The sequence below is a fragment of the Manis javanica genome, chromosome 3 (genome assembly GCF_040802235.1).
Source record: "Manis javanica isolate MJ-LG chromosome 3, MJ_LKY, whole genome shotgun sequence".
NCBI lineage: Eukaryota > Metazoa > Chordata > Mammalia > Pholidota > Manidae > Manis > Manis javanica.
Genome location: NC_133158.1, coordinates 59,176,274 through 59,195,956, shown reverse-complemented (window position 1 = coordinate 59,195,956; position 19,683 = coordinate 59,176,274). Strand labels below are relative to the sequence as shown.

The 19,683-nt window shown below is 37.6% G+C and overlaps 1 protein-coding gene across 3 annotated transcripts; it reads right to left on the bottom strand.

Moving 5' to 3' along the window:
- Positions 1-1,381: 1,381 nt before the first annotated feature.
- Positions 1,382-19,021, bottom strand: MIX23 (mitochondrial matrix import factor 23). Of its 3 annotated transcripts, none has more exons than XM_017676811.3 (5): positions 18,877-19,021; positions 13,338-13,463; positions 8,448-8,594; positions 3,871-3,930; positions 1,382-1,677 (listed from the first exon to the last, which is right to left on the bottom strand). In XM_017676811.3, exons 1-5 carry the CDS (start codon positions 18,925-18,927, stop codon positions 1,627-1,629), a joined length of 435 nt encoding a protein of 144 aa, XP_017532300.1. In that variant the 5' UTR covers positions 18,928-19,021; the 3' UTR covers positions 1,382-1,626. The 3 variants fall into 3 exon arrangements, with proteins under 3 accessions (XP_017532300.1, XP_017532308.1, XP_017532315.1); XM_017676819.3 differs by lacking the exon at positions 18,877-19,021 and adding an exon at positions 18,584-18,841; XM_017676826.3 differs by lacking the exon at positions 13,338-13,463 and having other exon boundaries at positions 18,877-19,013.
- Positions 19,022-19,683: the final 662 nt, after the last annotated feature.

Genomic DNA, 19,683 nt, shown 5'->3' with positions numbered 1-19,683 from the left:
AAAAAACTAAATATTGAAACAGCATTTCACCCGGAAATTCCACTCCTTGGAATTTACTCAAAGAAAACAAAATCTCAGATTCAAAGACCTATGCACCCCTTGTTTATTGCAGCACTATTTACAATAGCCAAGATTTGAAAGCAACCTAAGCATCTATCAGTAGATGAATGGATAACGAAGGTGTGACACATATACACAATGGAATACTATTCAGCCATGAGAAAAAAACAAATCCTACCATTTGCAACAACATGGATGGAGCTAGAGAGGGTATTATGCTCAGTGAAATAAGCCAGGCAGAGAAAGACAAGTACCAAATGATTTCACTCATTTGTGGAGTATAAGAACGAAGCAAAACTGAAGGAAAACAGCAGCACACTCAAGAGACTCCAAGAAGGGACTAGCAGTTACCAAAGGAGATTGAGGGGTATTATGATTGGCACACATGGTGTGGGGGGACCATGGGGAAGACAGTGTAGCACAGAGAAGACAAGTAGTGACTGTGTGGCACCTTACTACACTGATGGACAGTGACTTCAATGGGGTATGGGCGGGACTTGATGATGCGGGTGAATGCAGTAACCACAATATTTTTCATGTGAAACTTTCATAAGTTTGTATATCAATGATACCTTAAAAAAAAAAGTGTGGTGGCTTTAAGTAGTTTTAAAGCAGCCAAGGAAAGGGGGACTTGTCCTACAACTGCAACGACCTGACAAACTGGTGAACTTTGAAGGTGATTCCTCCCCTGAGACTTCAGAAGAGACCAGCCTGACAGACTTGGTTTCAGCCTGTGAGACCACATGCAGAGAACCCAGCCGAGCCTGCCTGGACTTCTGATCTGCAGAACTGTAAAATAATAAATAGGCATGATCTGAAGCTGTTACATTGTGATAGTTCATTAAGTATCAATAGAAAACTAATACAATCATCTTATAGTAGAAAGTGCTTTTTTTACAGTTACCAAATCCTGGAATTAGAGCAGGTTTTTTATTGACTCATTTGAATACTATCACAGAGGCCTTCCTCAGGTTTTCTCAGATTTGTTCTACTGCTCTCCTTTCCTTGCCCTTGGAAATATTGCCCAGGAAAAAAACTGCACCCCAAATGAGTTATTGTATATGAAAACAAGATAAGGTACCCAGAGAAAGCTCCTTTGGATAGCACCCAGCCTGTAATTCTGCCCTTTTACTTAGGAGCAATAAACCCACAGGAATAAATGGGTAAAATCATCAGTGACCAAAAAAAGCCCACGCTCATGTCAATAAACTTGTAAAAATCAAAAAGGTATAATACAAATCAAATCAAATACTGAAACTGAATAAAGATTCTCTTACAAGAACTGACTGTAGAGACTTGGAAAACAAGTAAATATGTACACTGAGTCAGAAAATTATTTTAATAGTTATAAAACATTTTTTTTTACAGAATCAGTATAAAACAGCAGTTGATTTCTCCATAATTATCAGAATTATTTATATTTGAGGTCTTGGCTAAGTTGGGCTGAAATCAACAAAAGGTCTTGGACTGTTGGCTCAGAAATCATCCTAGGAAGCCCGTCTTGTTGATGTCTGTCATGCTTAGCTCTCATGAGATGTCCCAGTCCTTTTAAAAAAATTAATCTTCTTATTCATTCTTTGGAGGCTTGAAGTGAATTCGGCAGCGTTCATTAAACACCTAAGATATTTAAACAGAAATGAAAGTCACTGAGTCATCCTATATAAATCAGGGCTGGAACTAAGTTAAATTTGACATGGTTCAGGAGTAACCGTTTTTGTCCCAGGTCAACAGATTTAGGAAACAGGAATTTCCTCAACCAGTTCAAACTGACTACCAGGTGCTAAGAACATGGAAGACCTTGACATCCATGTATAAGAAAATTTTGATATTCTAATAAAATATAAATTACTCTAAGAAAAAAATAATCACAAACTAGCTTATTTAGATTAACAACACTGTAGTTCTATATTCTGAACATATTTTGGACAGTTAGACAAAAATATCTAAAATAAGTTTATGAGAAAGCTCTTTCCTCTTTTTATAACACAAATTTTATTTAGCTATCTGCTGTGCTTTGCTTTCCAAGGAGTGCCAGGTCCTTCTCACAAGCAGATATATACTTGAAAGGAGGCCAGTCTTTTGCTAAATTGTGTAAATTTACATGTTTTGTTCTATTTACCTTGCTTCCTAAAATCCTGAACAAATAATATATAAATGTTAAAAGAACATTCTATGACTAAGTGTCTGTCAATACGAGATTGCTAAAATAAAAATTTTGGTATAGCCATTCCATGGAATAAAATGCAGGCATAGAAAAAAATACGGAAGCTCTTTATGTTCTGATTTGTAAAGATCTTCAAGCTATATTAAGGGGATAAAATAAAGTGTGGACAGTTCACTTCCACTTCTGTGACAAAGGAGGAAATGTGTGTATACACAAAGAAAAATCTACAAAGAAGCTTTTTAGGTACAAGTACTACTCAATTTCATAAGTTTGGTGGTAGATAAATGTTCATTTTATTAATATTCTTTAAATTCTACATGTTACATATTCTTTGACATATGTATCTCACAATTAAAAGAAAACATGTAGAAAGTATATAGACTCTTTCTGGTCCTTTCATCTTGTAGTTCATTCCATGTCAGGTTCCCAGGCCTGACATTTTCCTGAAGTTTCCACTGCTCAGATCAAAGGAGGCTTCAGATTAGGGGGGCCAAGACCCAGTGGTTGGGATGGGATTTAAGACTTGGCAGAGCATTTCCAAGTCCTTTTCCTAAATGACTTCCTAGTAACTTTTGCTAGTGTATTGCACCATAGATACATTTTCTTCTTTGTAAAACAAGTGGGGAACCTTGCTTTCTGCAGAGTGGATGGAGCATATTTCCTTTAAAACTAGTATCAAACCCAAAAATGCCTCACTCTTCTCACTCATTTTTCACACATCAGCTTCTGCACTGGGTTTTTCAAACAAGATATTCATTGTAGCCTTCCCAAACCTAATCCAAAAATAAATATTATCTCTCCAGAGAATATAAACGGAAAAATACTGCCAAAATTTTTCAAGTTGTAATCATCATACCACCTTTATTTATGGCTCTGCAAGTTGGTACATTCTAATTTTTGGTTCAGTTGACATCTCTGGATTTATCCCCATTCCACTGATTAATTTCAAAGGATTTTCAGTTCAGTTTTTCAGATTTAATAGATTTGCCCTTCAGAAATCTCTGAAGTTTAAGAGGGGTATATAATACACCTTTTCAAAAACTAGTGAGAATTCTGTCATTTTTGACTACATATAAAGTCCTGGGATCTTGGTCCCCCCATCTAATTCCTATTCAGAATTATGCAGGTAGCAATAAGAAGCACGTAAATCTAGAAGCTGTAAAATAGCCCTATTATCAGATACCAGTAAAGCTATGTAGAAAAACAGTTTCATGAGCAGATACGTTAGACAGTAAAAAACTGTGAAGGGTAGCTAATGATGTGGAAATGTATGCAAAGTAACTGGGCTCAGAAAGGCTAATTTTAAAAAATAACTTACTTGAAGATTCTGAGTTAATCAGTAAAAACTCTAAGAATCAAATATGTCCATAATTAGTATTAGGAAACACAGAGAATATTTCTAATTCTGTTATCATGATAGGTCATAAAATTTCACTACATGACTGTAAAGCTAATTTTTAGAAGAAGGCTCTATTTGGGTACTATCCCCACCTCCTCCTGAAAAAGTAAAAACCTTTATTTGCTTATGAAGGAAGGCCCTCTATTCTTCAGAAGAGCCTCGAGGCACTCCTTACTCTCCCTCCCTTACTTTCCCTTTGTTAGTTCACTTTCCCTCCTAGTTCCCTCTAAGAAACAGCATTTTATACCTTCCAGCTCCTGTCATTTACCACTTCTTCAACATTCAGTTCTGACTGCATCCATTTCAACTGCAAGAAAGCAGGGTAAGAAAACAAACTGAGGTTATGTAAACTGAAATTAAAGAACTAAAATCAAACTCTATGTTTTCCCAACAAAACCAGCTGCTGCCTCTGCAATCTCTACCAATGATTATTACCTAGAGTTTGGAACCTTCTTTGACACAGCCCATCCTCCCCATATTTAACCAATTGTTAAATCTTATACAGCATGGTCTGCAAGCTTTGCTGCATACTAGTCACCTCGAGAGCTGTAAGAAAAAAAAAAAAAACTCAAATGCCCACATGGTCCACCTAAGTATAAATGGCCGATAAACGTATTTCTTAAATGCACAATCTTACTTGTGAATAAAGAAAGGCAAATTAAGCCATAATATGACAAAAATGTCTTCAAATGAAGTCTGTGAGTCTGATAGAACCTAGTATTAGTGAGGGTATGGGAAGAGATGCACACATTGTGAGTATGAGTACAAACTTGCAGTTTCTATGGAGGGCGATTTGGTAAGATTTATTAAGGTAAAATCACATGTCCTTGAACTCAGTAATTCCACTTTTAGTTATTGATCCTACAATACACATTTGCAAAGACAATACAAGGAATAAAAAGAAAGAAAAGGAGGTGACAAACTGATTCGGATAAAGAAAAAAGAATCAGGAAGAAAACAGAGATGGGAAGGGGAACATATAAGGCCCAAGGGGTCTAGAAGGGCATGAGTGTTCCACGCCTTGACTGCACAGCCAGAGATCTGAGGTTGAATATGTTAATATCTTTCCAGCTTTCTTTATAACTGCCAGCCTAATGACTTCATCAGAAAAGCAGCCAATTTCATCACAGGCCCAAACAGCAGTGCCCATCATACTCCTAACTACATCTGTTCAGAGAGACTTGCTAGAAAAGAAGCTAGCTAGTTCGAAGAAGAGGGCTTGAAAATATTCAGCAAACTTAGGGAGAAAAAGACAAGAGGTTAAAACCAGGATGGTTTCTTTAAGCCAAAGTCAAGAACTAGGCCAGAAGATTTGGGAACAAAATGCCAGTGAGCTAGCCAAGATCTGGGCAACCATGAGTCGGGCATCCAGGCCAAAGAACCTGACCAATTAGTAGTACAGTTTAGGCAGGTTTGAGAAATGTGGATGTAACACTATTAAGACTGGAACTTGTCACGATCCAATGGTTCCTTGTAAACTCCCTTCTTAGACTCAGAACTGATGTCAGAGTGTAGACAGGCCCACAGGACTCCCTCTGTGGGAAAGGAAGGACTGCCCTTCTGACGGCTGGTACTGTGCTGGGCACTAAGTAGTAACAGGCCTAAAGATGCCCGCCTGCCTACACCAAAGTAACTTTGGTCTCAGACTTTGATCAGCTCTGTAGACCGGAAACCATTAAAGCTTCATTGCTTTAATCTAGAAGGGCATGAGTGTCAGAGCCTGGCCTGACTGCCAAAGAAGTAACAGCTTCAGTCAAAAAACAGTGTCACAACATGCCACAAAACAGTCTTCATAATTGCCCTCAAATATTTAAAGGGATGTCATGTACAGACATGTCCTATATAGACTTATCCTATAGAGCTCCAGAGAGAAGATTTAAGGAGCAGTAATTACACATTACAAGAAGACAGATTTTCACAATGTGTAAGAAAATCTTGGAACAATTACAACTGTTCAAAAAGAGAATGCACTACCACAGAAGACTGTGAGTCCCCGTGCCCCTGTAAGTACTGGTTAAACAAAAGGTGGACACCAGTAATTGGGGGATACTGTAAAGATTAATGCAATAAATACGGGATCCCAGAGACTCAAAAAGGAAAGGAACTACTACTTCATATCAGCCAATATGCTAGCTCTACACACATTACAGAATTTAATCCTCACCAGAACAGAAAACATAAGTTATTAACATATCAACTCCATTTCACAAACTAAAACTCAAAAGTTTTAGAACAGTTAATTTACAAGGTTACAAAGCCACCAAGTGGTAGATGGATTTATTTCCTTGCAGCTACCTGCCTTTAGAACCCACATTTTTTGCTTCCTGAGCATTACAGATGTTATTACAGCCAACTTCTAGTATAATTTCAGTGCCACCAACAAAATGCTGCTGTTGAGATGACTGTTTTTGAGGCTCTGGGTCTTAAACAGGTAAATTTCCTCTCAAAGGCTACTAACAGGTGACAGCAGTTATATAGTTTCAGGAGGAAATGTGCTTTTTTCTAAGTTAAGTATTCAAAGAAGTGGGGACTTTCAGACTGCTGTCTGTGTATATAAAAATAAGTTCAATAAAGTAATCAGAATTTGAATATTAGTCACAGCTTAATGTGAAAACAATGAATACAGAGTCAGAAGAGAGGAGTTAAAATCCCAGTTGACTGGTTACCAGCTTGTGACTTTGGGGATGTCAGCATCCCTGGGTCTTAGTTTCCTCATATAGAAAATGAAGAGGTAGAGCTGGAACAGCTCCAAGAGCTGTCTTTATGATTCCACAATCTTTATAGGAAACTCAAAAAAAAAAAATTCAAGGTTGCTTATTTGCTTAAGTACGACTCATGGATATGCTCTAGTCCTATAAGCTATAAGCTAGGCAGCTACCTGTCCCAGCCACTGACTGCTTTCTCAAACTCCTCCTGTGGCAGTCGTCCTGGGGAGTCTCTCTGGGCCCTAAAGGCTTGGGGCAGAAATGAGGGAGGACTCAATCGCCTGCAGTGGTCATTCCTACTCAGCGCCCTCTGGACTTTGCTCTCCTTTAACAAGAGTCACTCTCTTCTTTGTTTGACTTAATTTGCAAATAGTGATTTTTCAGTCTCATTTAACAGCCCTGCCCTGCAGTTTCCTTTGTCAATAACTTTAAGAGTCTTTTAAAACACAAAATCCCAAAATACTAGATTTTAACCAGCTTTACATAAATGATCTATCAGCTTTCATAAACGGGGAGGGTAGGATAAGATGACCATTAGAGCATAAGTTCACCATCTAAGAAACCCACCACTGCCTGATGAATAGGCAGGCATGGAATACAGGGCTGAAGCAGGAGTCACAGACAGAGCAGCAAAAACAGTGGACGAGCCCTCTACCCAGCGGGACATAGTGTGTCAGTGGGACAACTGAGAAAGTACACACTCATCTGTGTGCAGCTGTAAGAACAAAGGCTTGCAAGATGACAAGGGCCCCTTTTCAAAGTTTGGCTGTATCCACTAAACAAAGGGCAAACTTGATAACTGTTCAGTATGAAAAATAGGATTCCATCCCACAATGGATTTTCAGTCACTTGGCACGCAAGGATCAGTAAAGTCACCCACTGTGCCAGCTTGAAATACAGGTGTGATTCTAGTAACTGTATGGTAGTCATGTAGAAGAGCCCCCTGTGCTTAGGAAATAACCAACATACGTGGGGGTAAAGGGGCACAATGTGCCCAATATACTCTCAAAATGGTTCAGGGTAAAAACAGTGTGTGTGGGGGCACAGAAGAAGTCAGGCAACAAGAGAGGGAGGGGCGTTAGAAGAGAGGGTGGGGAGAGTGACTGGCAAAGCAGGTGGGACAGAAGGTAAACAACAGGTGAATACAGGTAAAGGGTACACAGGAGTTACTTGTACTATTACAGAAACTTTTCTGTAAGTCTGAAATTATATCAAAATAAAAAGTTACCCATTAAGCACCCACTGCTCAAGAAAGAATATAGCAAGCAATGCATTCCACATAATAAAATATGGTGCATGGATCAACTGTTTTCTTGACATATTACATTTAAGGGCTATAAAGAAACAGTTCTGCTTCATTAACTGTACTCAGAGGTCCACACCCTATCTACATTACAGCTGGCTGTGAAAATAAGGAGAATCATTCAGTGGACACTTGCTGTTTTCTTAAAAGCAAAAACTGTAGGGATGGGAGATAAAGTGGAAACAAAGGAATGCACAAAATGAGCCAAAGACCCACAGTGACTTCCACCAGAGAGAAATAAGTTATGATGAGGTTCCAGTGTCTCTGGTTATATTTAAATAGTACTATATTTTTTTATGGCTGATGAGAGCAATATCCTGAATTTAAATATCTACATTACACTTCAGCAGATTTCTACAGATGAAAATATTTACTTCCACAGAAATGTAAAGTTTTTAAATGTATGTAAATATATTAAAAATATAAATTATTTTTTAAATGTAATATATTAAAAAATATATTAGAAATGTTTTTTCCCAAGTTAAGCTTCACAACATAGATGTGACTTTCTATGTGATATTAATCTATATTAATCCTTTCATCAGTAGAATACATAAAGGAATAGAAATACGATTATATGATTTTTTTAGCTAAAGCTACTATAGTTCTTTTGTTCATGAAATGCACATTAGTGTACCAATGAATATCTGAAAGTAATAAAATAAAGCCTACTATAAATGAAGTATTTATCTCCTGGTCACTATTCTTTAAAGTGATGATAATATCTTACTCTAAATTTTTCATATTAAATACTGCCTTTATTTTCAAGGCAAAGTATGGAAAAACTTTGGCTCAAAATGTAAATCTTTAACTTACCTTTGTCTGTTCTTTTCTAAGTTGCTTTAATAACGTTAAATCATCCAAATTCTTTTCTCTCTCTTCTCGGAGGTGTTTTACTACTGATGAGGTCTGAGCTATACAATTTTTTATGACTCTGTCCCTACTGGCATGAGCCTCCATCAACTAAAAGAACAAAAGAATGAAAAGAAAAAAGTCATACTAATTTATTGCACTTTAGTGTTTTTAAAAAATCTTTAGACTACAGAAATGTAACAATTTCTAAAACATTTTTTATATTCCAATCTACAGAAGATTGTGCTGAATCAGCTACATCACCTGAAAACAGATCAAACAGAAGCACCAGGGAAGGTAAGAGGTCAGGGTCGTCTTTCTCCCAGGAGAGCCCACTCCTCCTGCATTCCCCGCCCTGGGCTTTTCATTTCAGTCTTCTCCCTACATCCCTTTTCCTCCCACTATTCCACCCATATGTTCTTCTACCCTATACCCAGCCTCACACACCTTCTGGGCCACTTCCTATGGCTATTCTTCCTCTCTTTTTCTGTACTTTCATGTTGCAACCAAGTGCAAGAAGATAAGCTCTTCGACACAATAAAGAAAAACAAAGAATGGTAAATTTACCTATGTAAGACAGAGCCCTTTTCAAGATTTTACAGTTGAAGTATTAAGGAAAAATCACGTATGAAGTACAGATTATTGATTCCATCAATAGTGTGTGCTGACTGAAAGGCTATCCAACAAACAATTCTCTACTAAACTTCATCTTAACGCAACAAGTCCAATACAATACTTTGCATCTAATTTTCTGCCTTGATTCACAAGGTCTGATGGCCATGTTCCAAACTCCCATGATCATAGCCAAACTGTGATAACATCCCAGAAATTTTGGGAAGAGGAAAAGCAAAACACTAAAATAGTATGTAACTGCCATTATATAATGGCACATAAACAATGGTGGTCCACTTCCAACTAAAATTTAACTGTTACTTGCTCTGTGTAATCACGTTGGTATTCCTTCTTCCCTCTAGAGAATATCCTACTATTACGTGTGATCTTTATAAGAGACATAACCTAACCATTATACTTACATTCACATAAAATGCAGGACTAACTTAAACATTCTATAAGCATTCTTCGTAAGTTATTTGAAATATCTCTCTTAAATGATTATATCAGGACGCTATGGTTAAGAACTACTGGTCTACTTACTATATGCCAGGAAAGAAAAAAACCCTTGCATTACTAGAGTGTGATACTAAACACGCATCAATTATAAATCTTACCTATATGAACAGAAAGAAATTAAACTGCCTAATAGACATTAACCCCACCTATAGAAAATTTCTCCAATATGATAATTTTTTTCAGGATTCACAAGAACAGCCTCAAGGCCCATATTTCATTGGCTAATACGCTGCTTCAGTTATAACTACAAAGAATTAAAGGAGCCACTGAGGGCAGCAATTTACGCAAATCTCTTTGTTTACCCAAAACAGAGAAAGAACAGAACCATCCTTAGAATTAAGAGGCTCTCCTGTAGCTGTATGAGACTGGCTAAATAATGAGCATCAACTCTGGATTATGAGAAAATATCCCTGATATCCTCCCTAGATATCTAAAATCTAGGGGCAACATAACTCAATACACAGCTCAGATGTCAGATGCTATTCAGTCACTTTGATATTTTTTCTAACCATCCCCCACCCCCAGCCCAGCAACTGATTAAACAGCATTAGCAGCAACTAGAAATATATCACAACATTCTCATTTTTCTATCTACATTTTAAAATCAAACTCAAATTGTGTACATTCTATGAAAATGTTTGGTATTTTCCTTTCAGTCTCTCACCACAGTTTCCTTCCTCGGTTGGACTTTCCTCCACTAGTTCCCTCTTTAACTTGGCCCCCTTCGTGTGGATGCACTTCTAGCTGCAGACCACCCTCCTGCCCTTAAACCTGCTTTCCCTTCAGATTAGCCCCACTATGAACCCATTCTCATGTGGACAGAAATTACTCCACAAATCATCTTGTAGTCTGTATTATCAATTACTGTAGTCGGGTTTTCATGGACATCCTTCAGTAAAATTCAGAATTAAGAGCCATATACAAGAGGAGTATGTATAGATTTCTGTACATGTACGTCAAAGAAATGAGGACGCTTGATAACTAGCAATAGATAACTGTGTGTGACATGAACTTATCAGAGAAAAATAAAGCACTAAACCAGGTGTATTAGCTCATTAGTAATTCAGATCTTAAAGACTTGCTCACATGAGAATTGTTCCTGATACATAAAGTGCTATCAAAGGAACTAAGATAAAATTCATTAAGAAACTAGGTAAGGTAAAAGGCAAGGCTTTTGGTTAGAGAAGAAAAATTGTGAATGACAACTATATCATAACCATACTTCCTTTGATTTGGGGCAAGCAATTTTGAAATGAAAGCATTTGGAATGTGGAAGGGAATGACTGAAACCTAGTTTCAAGGGAGCATATCTAAGACTTTCCAGGTTTTTTTTACCAGAACTTTGAGAACTTCTTTTAGTCTAAAATTTTCACCTACTATCTTTTAGTCATTATTTTAAAACAATGCTTTTTTGCCTTTAAGGGAAACATAATGCCAACAGTTTTCCTGATTACAGTGTTTTTGGTGTTTTCGTTCTAGAACAGGGTTGCTTCTAAATTAAACTAAACTCTAATTTCCCAAAAATCATTTGAGAATCCTGACAATGACCCTTCATTTAACTACCATTAAAAAAACGAAAATTGTTCATCATTGCATCGTTTTAAATCTTCCTGTAGAACTTCTGATAAAAAGATACAAGGTGAAGCATACTATTTAAACATACAGTCCAGAAGTTCATTATATTAAAGAGATACCTCTAAGAATTACCCCAAAAGCACTATGACACTAATAAGAGCTTTGCATTTGTAAAGCACTGTCCCAAGTTCAGACTTTTTATTGTTCAGTATTGACTTTTATGTTAGAGAATAAACAATATAAAGCTAGAAAAACTTTAGATTGAAAGCACGTGCTCTAATAAGGGTATCTTGCTAAAATTATTTTTATGAAGAGTATACTTTTAAGATTTAGAAATTCTGAAATCAGTGCTTCACATAACTTGCTGATCATCTCCTATGATTTGTACTCCTATCATTAAGAGAGTACAAATATTCCTTCATTGGTTATGGAAGGAAAGGGGCTAAAATAAGTCACAGTGACCATAAACAACTTGGGTATTTCAGAGTTCCACTTCCTAACTAAGACAGTTTTTAAGGGGACTCAGTGGTACTCATTAGCATGGGCACTCTTCTGCAGGCCAGATCCTTGGCACAAAGCTACTGGATGAACAATCCTTTACATGGTGTTCACGTTGCTGCATCCCTACAGAATACAGACCACAACACCCAAGCAGATACACTAGAATATACCAAACAGAAAGGTTCCAAATTACTATGCAAGGTTATCCTGGCTCAACAAAGGGATAAATAGTAACAACTGTAAGAGAAGCAGGAAGCATTTATATTAAATCGTTTAGTATAGCAAGCCCAGTCCTCTGTATTAACTCAGTATTGACTTTTATGTTAGAGAATAAACAATATAAAGCTAGAAAAACTTCAGATTGAAAGCATGTGCTCTAATAAGGGTATCTTGCTAAGATCCTAACTAAGTCCTCTAACAAACCTGTGAAGTAAGTACTATTATGATTCCACTTTACAAATAAGGAAACTGAGGCAAAAGGTTATATAACATGTTCAACATTACCCAGCTAGGAAGTAGGGATTTAATCTAGATCTAAATCCATGTCCTTAAGCACTATAAACCTTTAGGTTCATAAAGATTGTAAATGGAAACAACTGAACAGATTACAGAGATTATATGGACAGTGGTGGGGGGCGGGGTGGTCACTAATATGATCAGAAATTTCTAGTTCTTTAAATGGAGCTATCCAAAGAAACTTTATGAAATGTCAAAACAACTTCACAATATATTAGGACTTGGACCCATGCTACCTACTTCCAATACTGGATTCTACTCATTAAAGCCCACAACAATTTTCTCAAGCCACAAGAATTACCTTACCATTCAATAAAATACTGTACTTTCATATAAAAGCAGAACACAAATATCAGAAATTAATGCTTTCAATTTAATTGATATGAATAAGCACATCCAAAACTGTTTTTCATAACTTTGGGTTTTGTAATACCTTCCTTATAAGACTATAAATGCAAATAGCAATCTTGTGGTAGAGCCTAAAAAAGCAAATGCCATTTTGAACAGTAGCTTCCAAGTTAATGAAAAGATACAAGTAAACTATAAAAAATACTTAGCTACATCAATATTTCCCTTGCATCTGGCAATTAAGAGAAATAAAGGGTATCTTTAAGAGGCAATGACAAAATATACACTTGAGAAACCAAAGCTTCAGGAAAAGACTATTTGTGGCTTTCTTTCTCTCCCAACTGCCAGATGCTTTTTTCCCCTTCCTGATGAGTGAGGGAAAAAAGATGGAGAAAGTGTGAAGGGTTTTATCTTCCTTCTGTCTGCTGTCTGGCTTCCTAGGGTTATTCATTCAAAGCCCTTGTTTCACTCCATTCCTTGACTGTTTTGCTCTCTCCTTCATTCCTTGGTGCATAATGTTTCCTCAAGTTAAAGGCTGCCAGTAAGAGCAACAAAACAACAATTGCTCTTGTTCTCAGAACTGTCTCTTTGCAGCAGTGTGCATACGATCTCACATTTTCTTTAATTTGTAGAAACCAGATCAAAACTTACACACACACTCAGGAGTGGGCAAGAAAACATGGAGATATTCTTTTATCTGCAGCTTAATTGTATGTTCATTTCTTATTTTGCCTGCAAAGAAAGGCATAAAAGAAGCACAAAAGACTCAAAAGATACACTTACAGACTCATAAAGTTGTTTACAGGTTTGGCTGGCATCAATTTTCCCTGCAAAGGAAGCTGTTGGAACCGTAGTGTTTAATTCATGTACTATTCTGTCATCAATCGTCCTCATCACCTTGAGTAATTCCTATATATATTTAAAATAAAAGAATAATAACCTGAATGGAAAGTTACGTGACAAAAAGAAGCATTTAAAGAAAAAATAAATAAATGAAGAAAAGAAAACAACCGAAAGAAAAGTAATACCAAAGGGCAGGGGACTTAGAAAGACTCTGATGGGTCCACCCACACAGCAGGATCCCTTCCGCCCACTGATTAGGGTACTTCCTTCACCAGTCCCAGAGAGAAAGGCTGGGGGCATCAGCTACATTGTCTCGACATAACATAAACTCTAGAAATTATTCCTGGCAGTATACCTTTCTCTTTCTTTTTTAAGTGTTTCTTAAATTCTCTCCCCCTAACCTCTGCCCCACAAAACAAAACATGACCACTGCAAAAATCATCAAGAAAATAAAAGTATGGAATACTAGGAATATGATTACTGAAAACATCCAATAAGTTAACATTCAATATTAATTTATAGCAAAAGCAACTTTGTTTGATCCTCTATCTCCCTCAACATACCAACCTATTTCTTTCCTTTTTGGCAGATTGAAATCCGTCACTGAAACCAACTCCTTCATTTCTTTCTTCATCCATTTGTTAAAATAAAAACTTTTATTATAATTAAAGCACTACATAATCACTTTAGAAATTAGAAAAGGACTTTAAGTAAAAATCGTCCATAGTTAACCATTATTAATATAAGATGCCCCTTTGGTTTTTTTCTATACACATCTATGAATATTTTTACAAAATCAAAGTACTATGTAACACTGTGAAGTCCTGCTTTAGGACAATACTATCATGAGCACTTTTCCCTTGTTACTAAAAATACCTTTAAGACATTTTTAATATTTGCATAAATATTCTATCCTGTGGGGGTATCACAACTTATTTGGCGACTTCCCCAGGCATGAACATTTAAGGTGTTTCCAAGTAGAACCATTTAGGCCATTCAGTCTAAATCTGCAGTCTGGGTTCTGTTTCTATCTATTAATCTTCCTGAGTAACATAATGGCCTTTTCTACATCTTAATCTAGAAATAAAACAGCTTATAGAAGGATATAGTCTAATAGAAAACACAGGCAAATGGCAGGCTTAAAATCAACTTCATTATCTTGTTCCCTCTTCTTGTTTTTGTCAGTAGTATCATCATTCTCTGTAAAATGGAATTCTTAGGGTATAATCCCAACACATTCACTAGGCAACCACCAATAATATTTTGTGAACAGTGGTGAATACAATGGTAATAAGTGGCAAATTCCAAACAAATAGTGGCAGCATGATTGAGAGTCAAAAAGAGCAGACAAGGGCCTTCCTTGCCAACTTTACCTCACAACTTGTCCATTAAAAAATTTAAAAAGCCTCTTTTAAAATCTTAGTCTTTTTTCCTTATCCAAATCAAACTGATCTTTTGAGGCCAAGTATGAAGTTATACCTTTTAGATAAAGCTCTCTTTGGCTGAGTAGAGTCCTCAGCAATCTTTCTTTAAGCACAGGCAGCACTTAGAGTACCACCCAGTTCACTCATTGATTAAGTCAGTTCACTCACTGATTAACTCACTCTTCATTCACAAAATATTTAGCAATGTCTAGTATGTGTCAGGCACCATTCTAAACACCAAGGCTACAGTGGTGAGTAAAACAGAAAAGGTCCTTGCTCTTATGGAGCAAAATTCTACAAGGGAAGACAGACAAAAAACAAGTACCCCCAATAAACCAAGATGATTTCAGTCCTGAAAAGTATCATGAAAAAGACAACAAACTAGAGTAATGGGATGAACAGTGACTAGGTGTGGCCGAGGGACTTATACTTCAGATAGTAGATGAGCCAACTAAAAGAACTTCTGGGGGAATAAGTCAAAAATAATGAGGCAAAAATAAACTTTGGGGTTTTTGAAGAACTAAAAGATGGCAAGTGGGCTGGGAGTGAATAAGGGGAAAAGTGGTATCAGGTGAGTCACAGGAAACAAGAGAGCAAAGGACAATAGAGACCATGGGGACAATTAAGGACTCAACTCTAAAGGAGAGAGAATGATAGAACACGATTAGCTTTTTAAATGGTAACTTCAGCTGCTAAATGAAGAATGGACTAACTATAGTGAGGAGAATGCAAACAGGTGACCATTTAGCAGACTACTATGGTGGTCTAGGCAAGATATAGGTTGAGAGGTAGCAGTAGAATTAGAAGTTAGCTGATAGAAGTTAGCTGAAGACAGAGCTGATAGAATTTGCTGATGAACTGGTGGGGTGAGGGGGAATGACAGGAAAATAGGATGACTTTTAGGTGTGAGGCCTGAGCAATGGAAGGGATGGTAAAATCAGTAATTAATGGTGGGGAGAGACTGTGGAAGGAAAACAACTGGAAGGAGTGGGAAGATTAAGAGTTCTATTCTGATTCACAGGATGTTTGGTGATATTTAGGGTTATTGTTAATTTTATGTGATACTGGTACTGTGTTTAAAATTGTAATATTTTAGGGATACAGATTGACATATTTACTAAAAAAATATCTGGGACGTGCTTCAAAATAATCTGGTTAGGATGGGGTGAATGGTAGTATATAAATGAAACAAGAGTGTCCATGAATTGATTGCAGAGCTGAGGGATGGGTATATGTGGACTTGTGGTACTATCTCTTCTTTTGTGAATATTTGAAATTTTGCATAATGAAAAGTTTTCTGGTTTTTTTTTTTAAGTTCTGTTTGGGATATGTTAAATTTGAGATACATATCAGATGTCTAAGTAGAAAGTTGAATATACCAGTCTGACAGTGAACTGGGCTCAGTTTGTATTAACAAATTGATGTTACTGGAAGCCAGAAACAGCGATCAAGGTGACTGTAAATGAGGGAGGTTAATGACCAAAAAGGAACTCTAGCATCTAAAAGTATAGGAGGAAGACTGTGATGTCACAGACATCAGAAGAAAGGTTTCAAGGAGGAAACAGTCAACTGTGTTGAATGTTACTGGGAAATCAAGTGGGCAAAAATAACTTTGAGATTTAGCAGGATGGAAATTATGGGTGCTCCTGACAAGACTCATTTAAATCCAGTTTAATGGATCGAAAAGTTAAAATGGCTTAAATACAGAGTAAGAGAAAACAGTGTACCATGAGACCCTCATTTTAGGATTTTTGTCTTTTCCCTGAGGGCAATGGAGAATTAATGAATTGTTTAAGTACAGTGGGGTTACATGATCAGATCTGTATTCTGAAATGATCGCTTAGTATATTAAAATGTGGAAAATGGATTAGAAAGGAACAAGAGTAGATGCAAAGAGATCAGTCAGGAGAGATTGATACAGCAATCCAGGTGGAAGATTATGTAGTTTGACATTCTCTGCTTTTTATTTACTCTGAACTTTAAAGAGTTTGGAGTTTGATCATTAACTATATAGCCAAATATCCCTCCAATAAAACAATTTGAACATATGGTTAAGTTCCTTACAGTTATCTGCATTAACTAGGTAATGAATCTATCAGTTTCAATCTTACCAATGGAACCTACAAATGTAGATATTCAAATACATCAATTCTTCTCTGTGTACTACAGAATTACCAGTATCTGATTTAGAACCTGGCTTTTAATATGGTAGACACTAGCCATATGAGGTTATTTTAATTAAAATTCAATAAAATTTAAAACTTAGTTCTTCAGCTGCACCAGCCACATTTCAAATGTTTAAGAGATACATGTTGCTAGTGGCTACCATATTAGACAGCATCAATTTCCACCATCACAGAAAGTTCTATTGGGCAGTGTTGAATTTGAGAAAATATGGCAGTCTCCAAACTGATCATGTACTTACTTGTTCAGGGATTGCTGAGAATAAACTATTTTTAAATGTCACCGAAAAGATACTAGAAAAGCTAAAGATAAGTGGGGAAAGGAGGGAAAGATCCAGAAAGGAATTTCTTTCAAGACTGCAAAGAAGGAAAAACACTATAAATCACCTCGCTAGGCACACATTTCCTTACAGTGCAAAAAGTGCCAGAGCTCTTTAAACTACTCAGAGAGATTCTTACAGAAAGTGCTGGGCAACCCTCCCAGACTGAGAGCAAATGAAGGTTAATGCAGGCACAAGTGCTGCCATTAAGTCATGTGTATCATTCACAAAGCGTAACTGACTGCCTATCTGATGACTAGCTACAATGGCATACGCTCTCTCTCTCTCACAAATTGACCAAGAAAACATACAGATTCAAAAGTCAATTCAAAAGGGGTTATGTGATTAGCTTAATGCTCCAAAGCATTAATGCCAGAAGCAGTACTAGAACCCAGAACAGCTAAATTCCCTGGCCTGGCCTCTTTTCAATAAACCTTAAGGCTATCATTGTTCAATTATCCGAGCTCATTAACTCAAGTTAAATCATAGTACTACTGTGACAAAACCATGACCACCAATGGGCCAGTAAACCTTAAACAGGCCATATTCTTTAGAATCCAAAAGTCTTTTTTCTTTCTTAAGACTTCTGCAAGTATATGAATTTGTTGGGCACTTTGCTCACATTTGAAGTTGGCTGCTGTCATGCTGATCTAACCTGAGGAGCAGAAGAGTACAAGTGATAGTGGCAAGATCCCACGTAAACATCTTCCACATCACGTTTGTCAAATAATTCAGTCTGTTGAGGTTATCTTCAAGAACACCACTCCTTAAAAGATGGCTCAAAGCACAAAGCTTATGCGTTAATGATAGATGAAATGATTTTTCAAATCTTTAGTTAAAAATACATTTGTAAAGTCATTATATTTAAATTCAACTCGACCTAAACAGCAGCACATTTATGCCTACATTGGAACAGATAACTTTCATAGCAACTTGGTCAAAATCCAAACCCCTGTTCTTTATGTGCTGATAAACTAGTCTTAGACCTCTGGTGTTTGAATATATAAAAGATACAGCCTTTTTCATAAATGCTACATTTTCTCTAATGGTTTGGAAGGCAGTAGCAAGAGCATTAATCGCCCCACCAAGGGTACAAACATTTCGCCCCATCAAATAGTAAAACTTGTGCCAAATTTTTTATCAAGTAAATACACTCTTCCTCACTTTCTTCTCTCCTATAAATGCTCAACTTAGAGTAGGAGGGGAATGGTAGAGGCTGCGAACTGAGTTCAGGAGAGGTAGTTACAATCCCTACTCACCAGGCCCGAGCTCGGGTTCGCCACCGCAGGGACACCCGACTTTCCCGGTGCGGGTACTCACGGCCCGGGCAGCGGCGGCAGCGGCGGGAGCGGCGGGGGCACCGTGACCCCCACTAAGAGCCTTGCTCCCTAAGGCCACGCCTGCGCCCCCATGACCTCCAATGGCTCGAAAATGGAGCCTGAAGTGCCCGCTTCATCCACAACTGGTCCGCACTCCCTCCCAGACCAGAGAAGAAACAGGGTCCAGGGACAAAGGGAGGGTCACGCCTGCTATATGAGGAAAACCCCATCACCTGGAACTCGGCGAACTCCTCACAGCTCACACCGCCACTGGGCGCCGCCATATTGGACAAGCGCGAGGCCCCCACCACGAGCCAATCACCGCGGAGCAAAGGTGTCCGAGGCACCGCCTAACCAAGAATTTTCGGAGAAGAATCTGAAAAGGCTTGAGTGCAGGGTCCGTGTTTTCCTTGGTCTTCATCCACACAGGAGCGTTTATCCTGCTATCCTTTTCAGTCCTACCCCTTTAACATCTGGAACTTGCTCAGATGCGTGGGCCGAAATGTCGGCACTTAAAAGAGATCGTTTTACCCCAATCCCATTTTCTTACAAAAAGGGAAGCGATCCTCGGTAGTCGCATCAACCATGTCGTTCAAGAAGGAAATTTAAGAGAAGTGAGGTTTTCTTAACGCTCCCACTCCATTATTTACCTCGTCCCTAGAGCAGAGGGGCCTTTGTTCGTGAAGAATTTGGGACCACGAAGAAATGTCAAGAAAAGACATTTTTGGCAGTGTGGGTTAAGTGTTGACTAAGGTGTTAAGGTGTGAAAATAACATGTTTAGTTTTATAAAAATGGACAAATGGAACACAAAATAGGAAGCATATATGTGAGTTTCTCGGGCACCTTCAGAGATACTCCCAAAGCCAGTAAGATAGAGGGCCACTTGTCAATGTGTTTTTTTATAAAGCGTAAATTCATTGCAAATCTGGAAAAACAGCGTATTGAAATCTGGTTTTACTAAGCAGTGTGATTTCGGGGTCTACAGTTCACAAAAACTCTACAATGAGCACATTGCTTTTGTAGTTTAAAGGGGCACCTC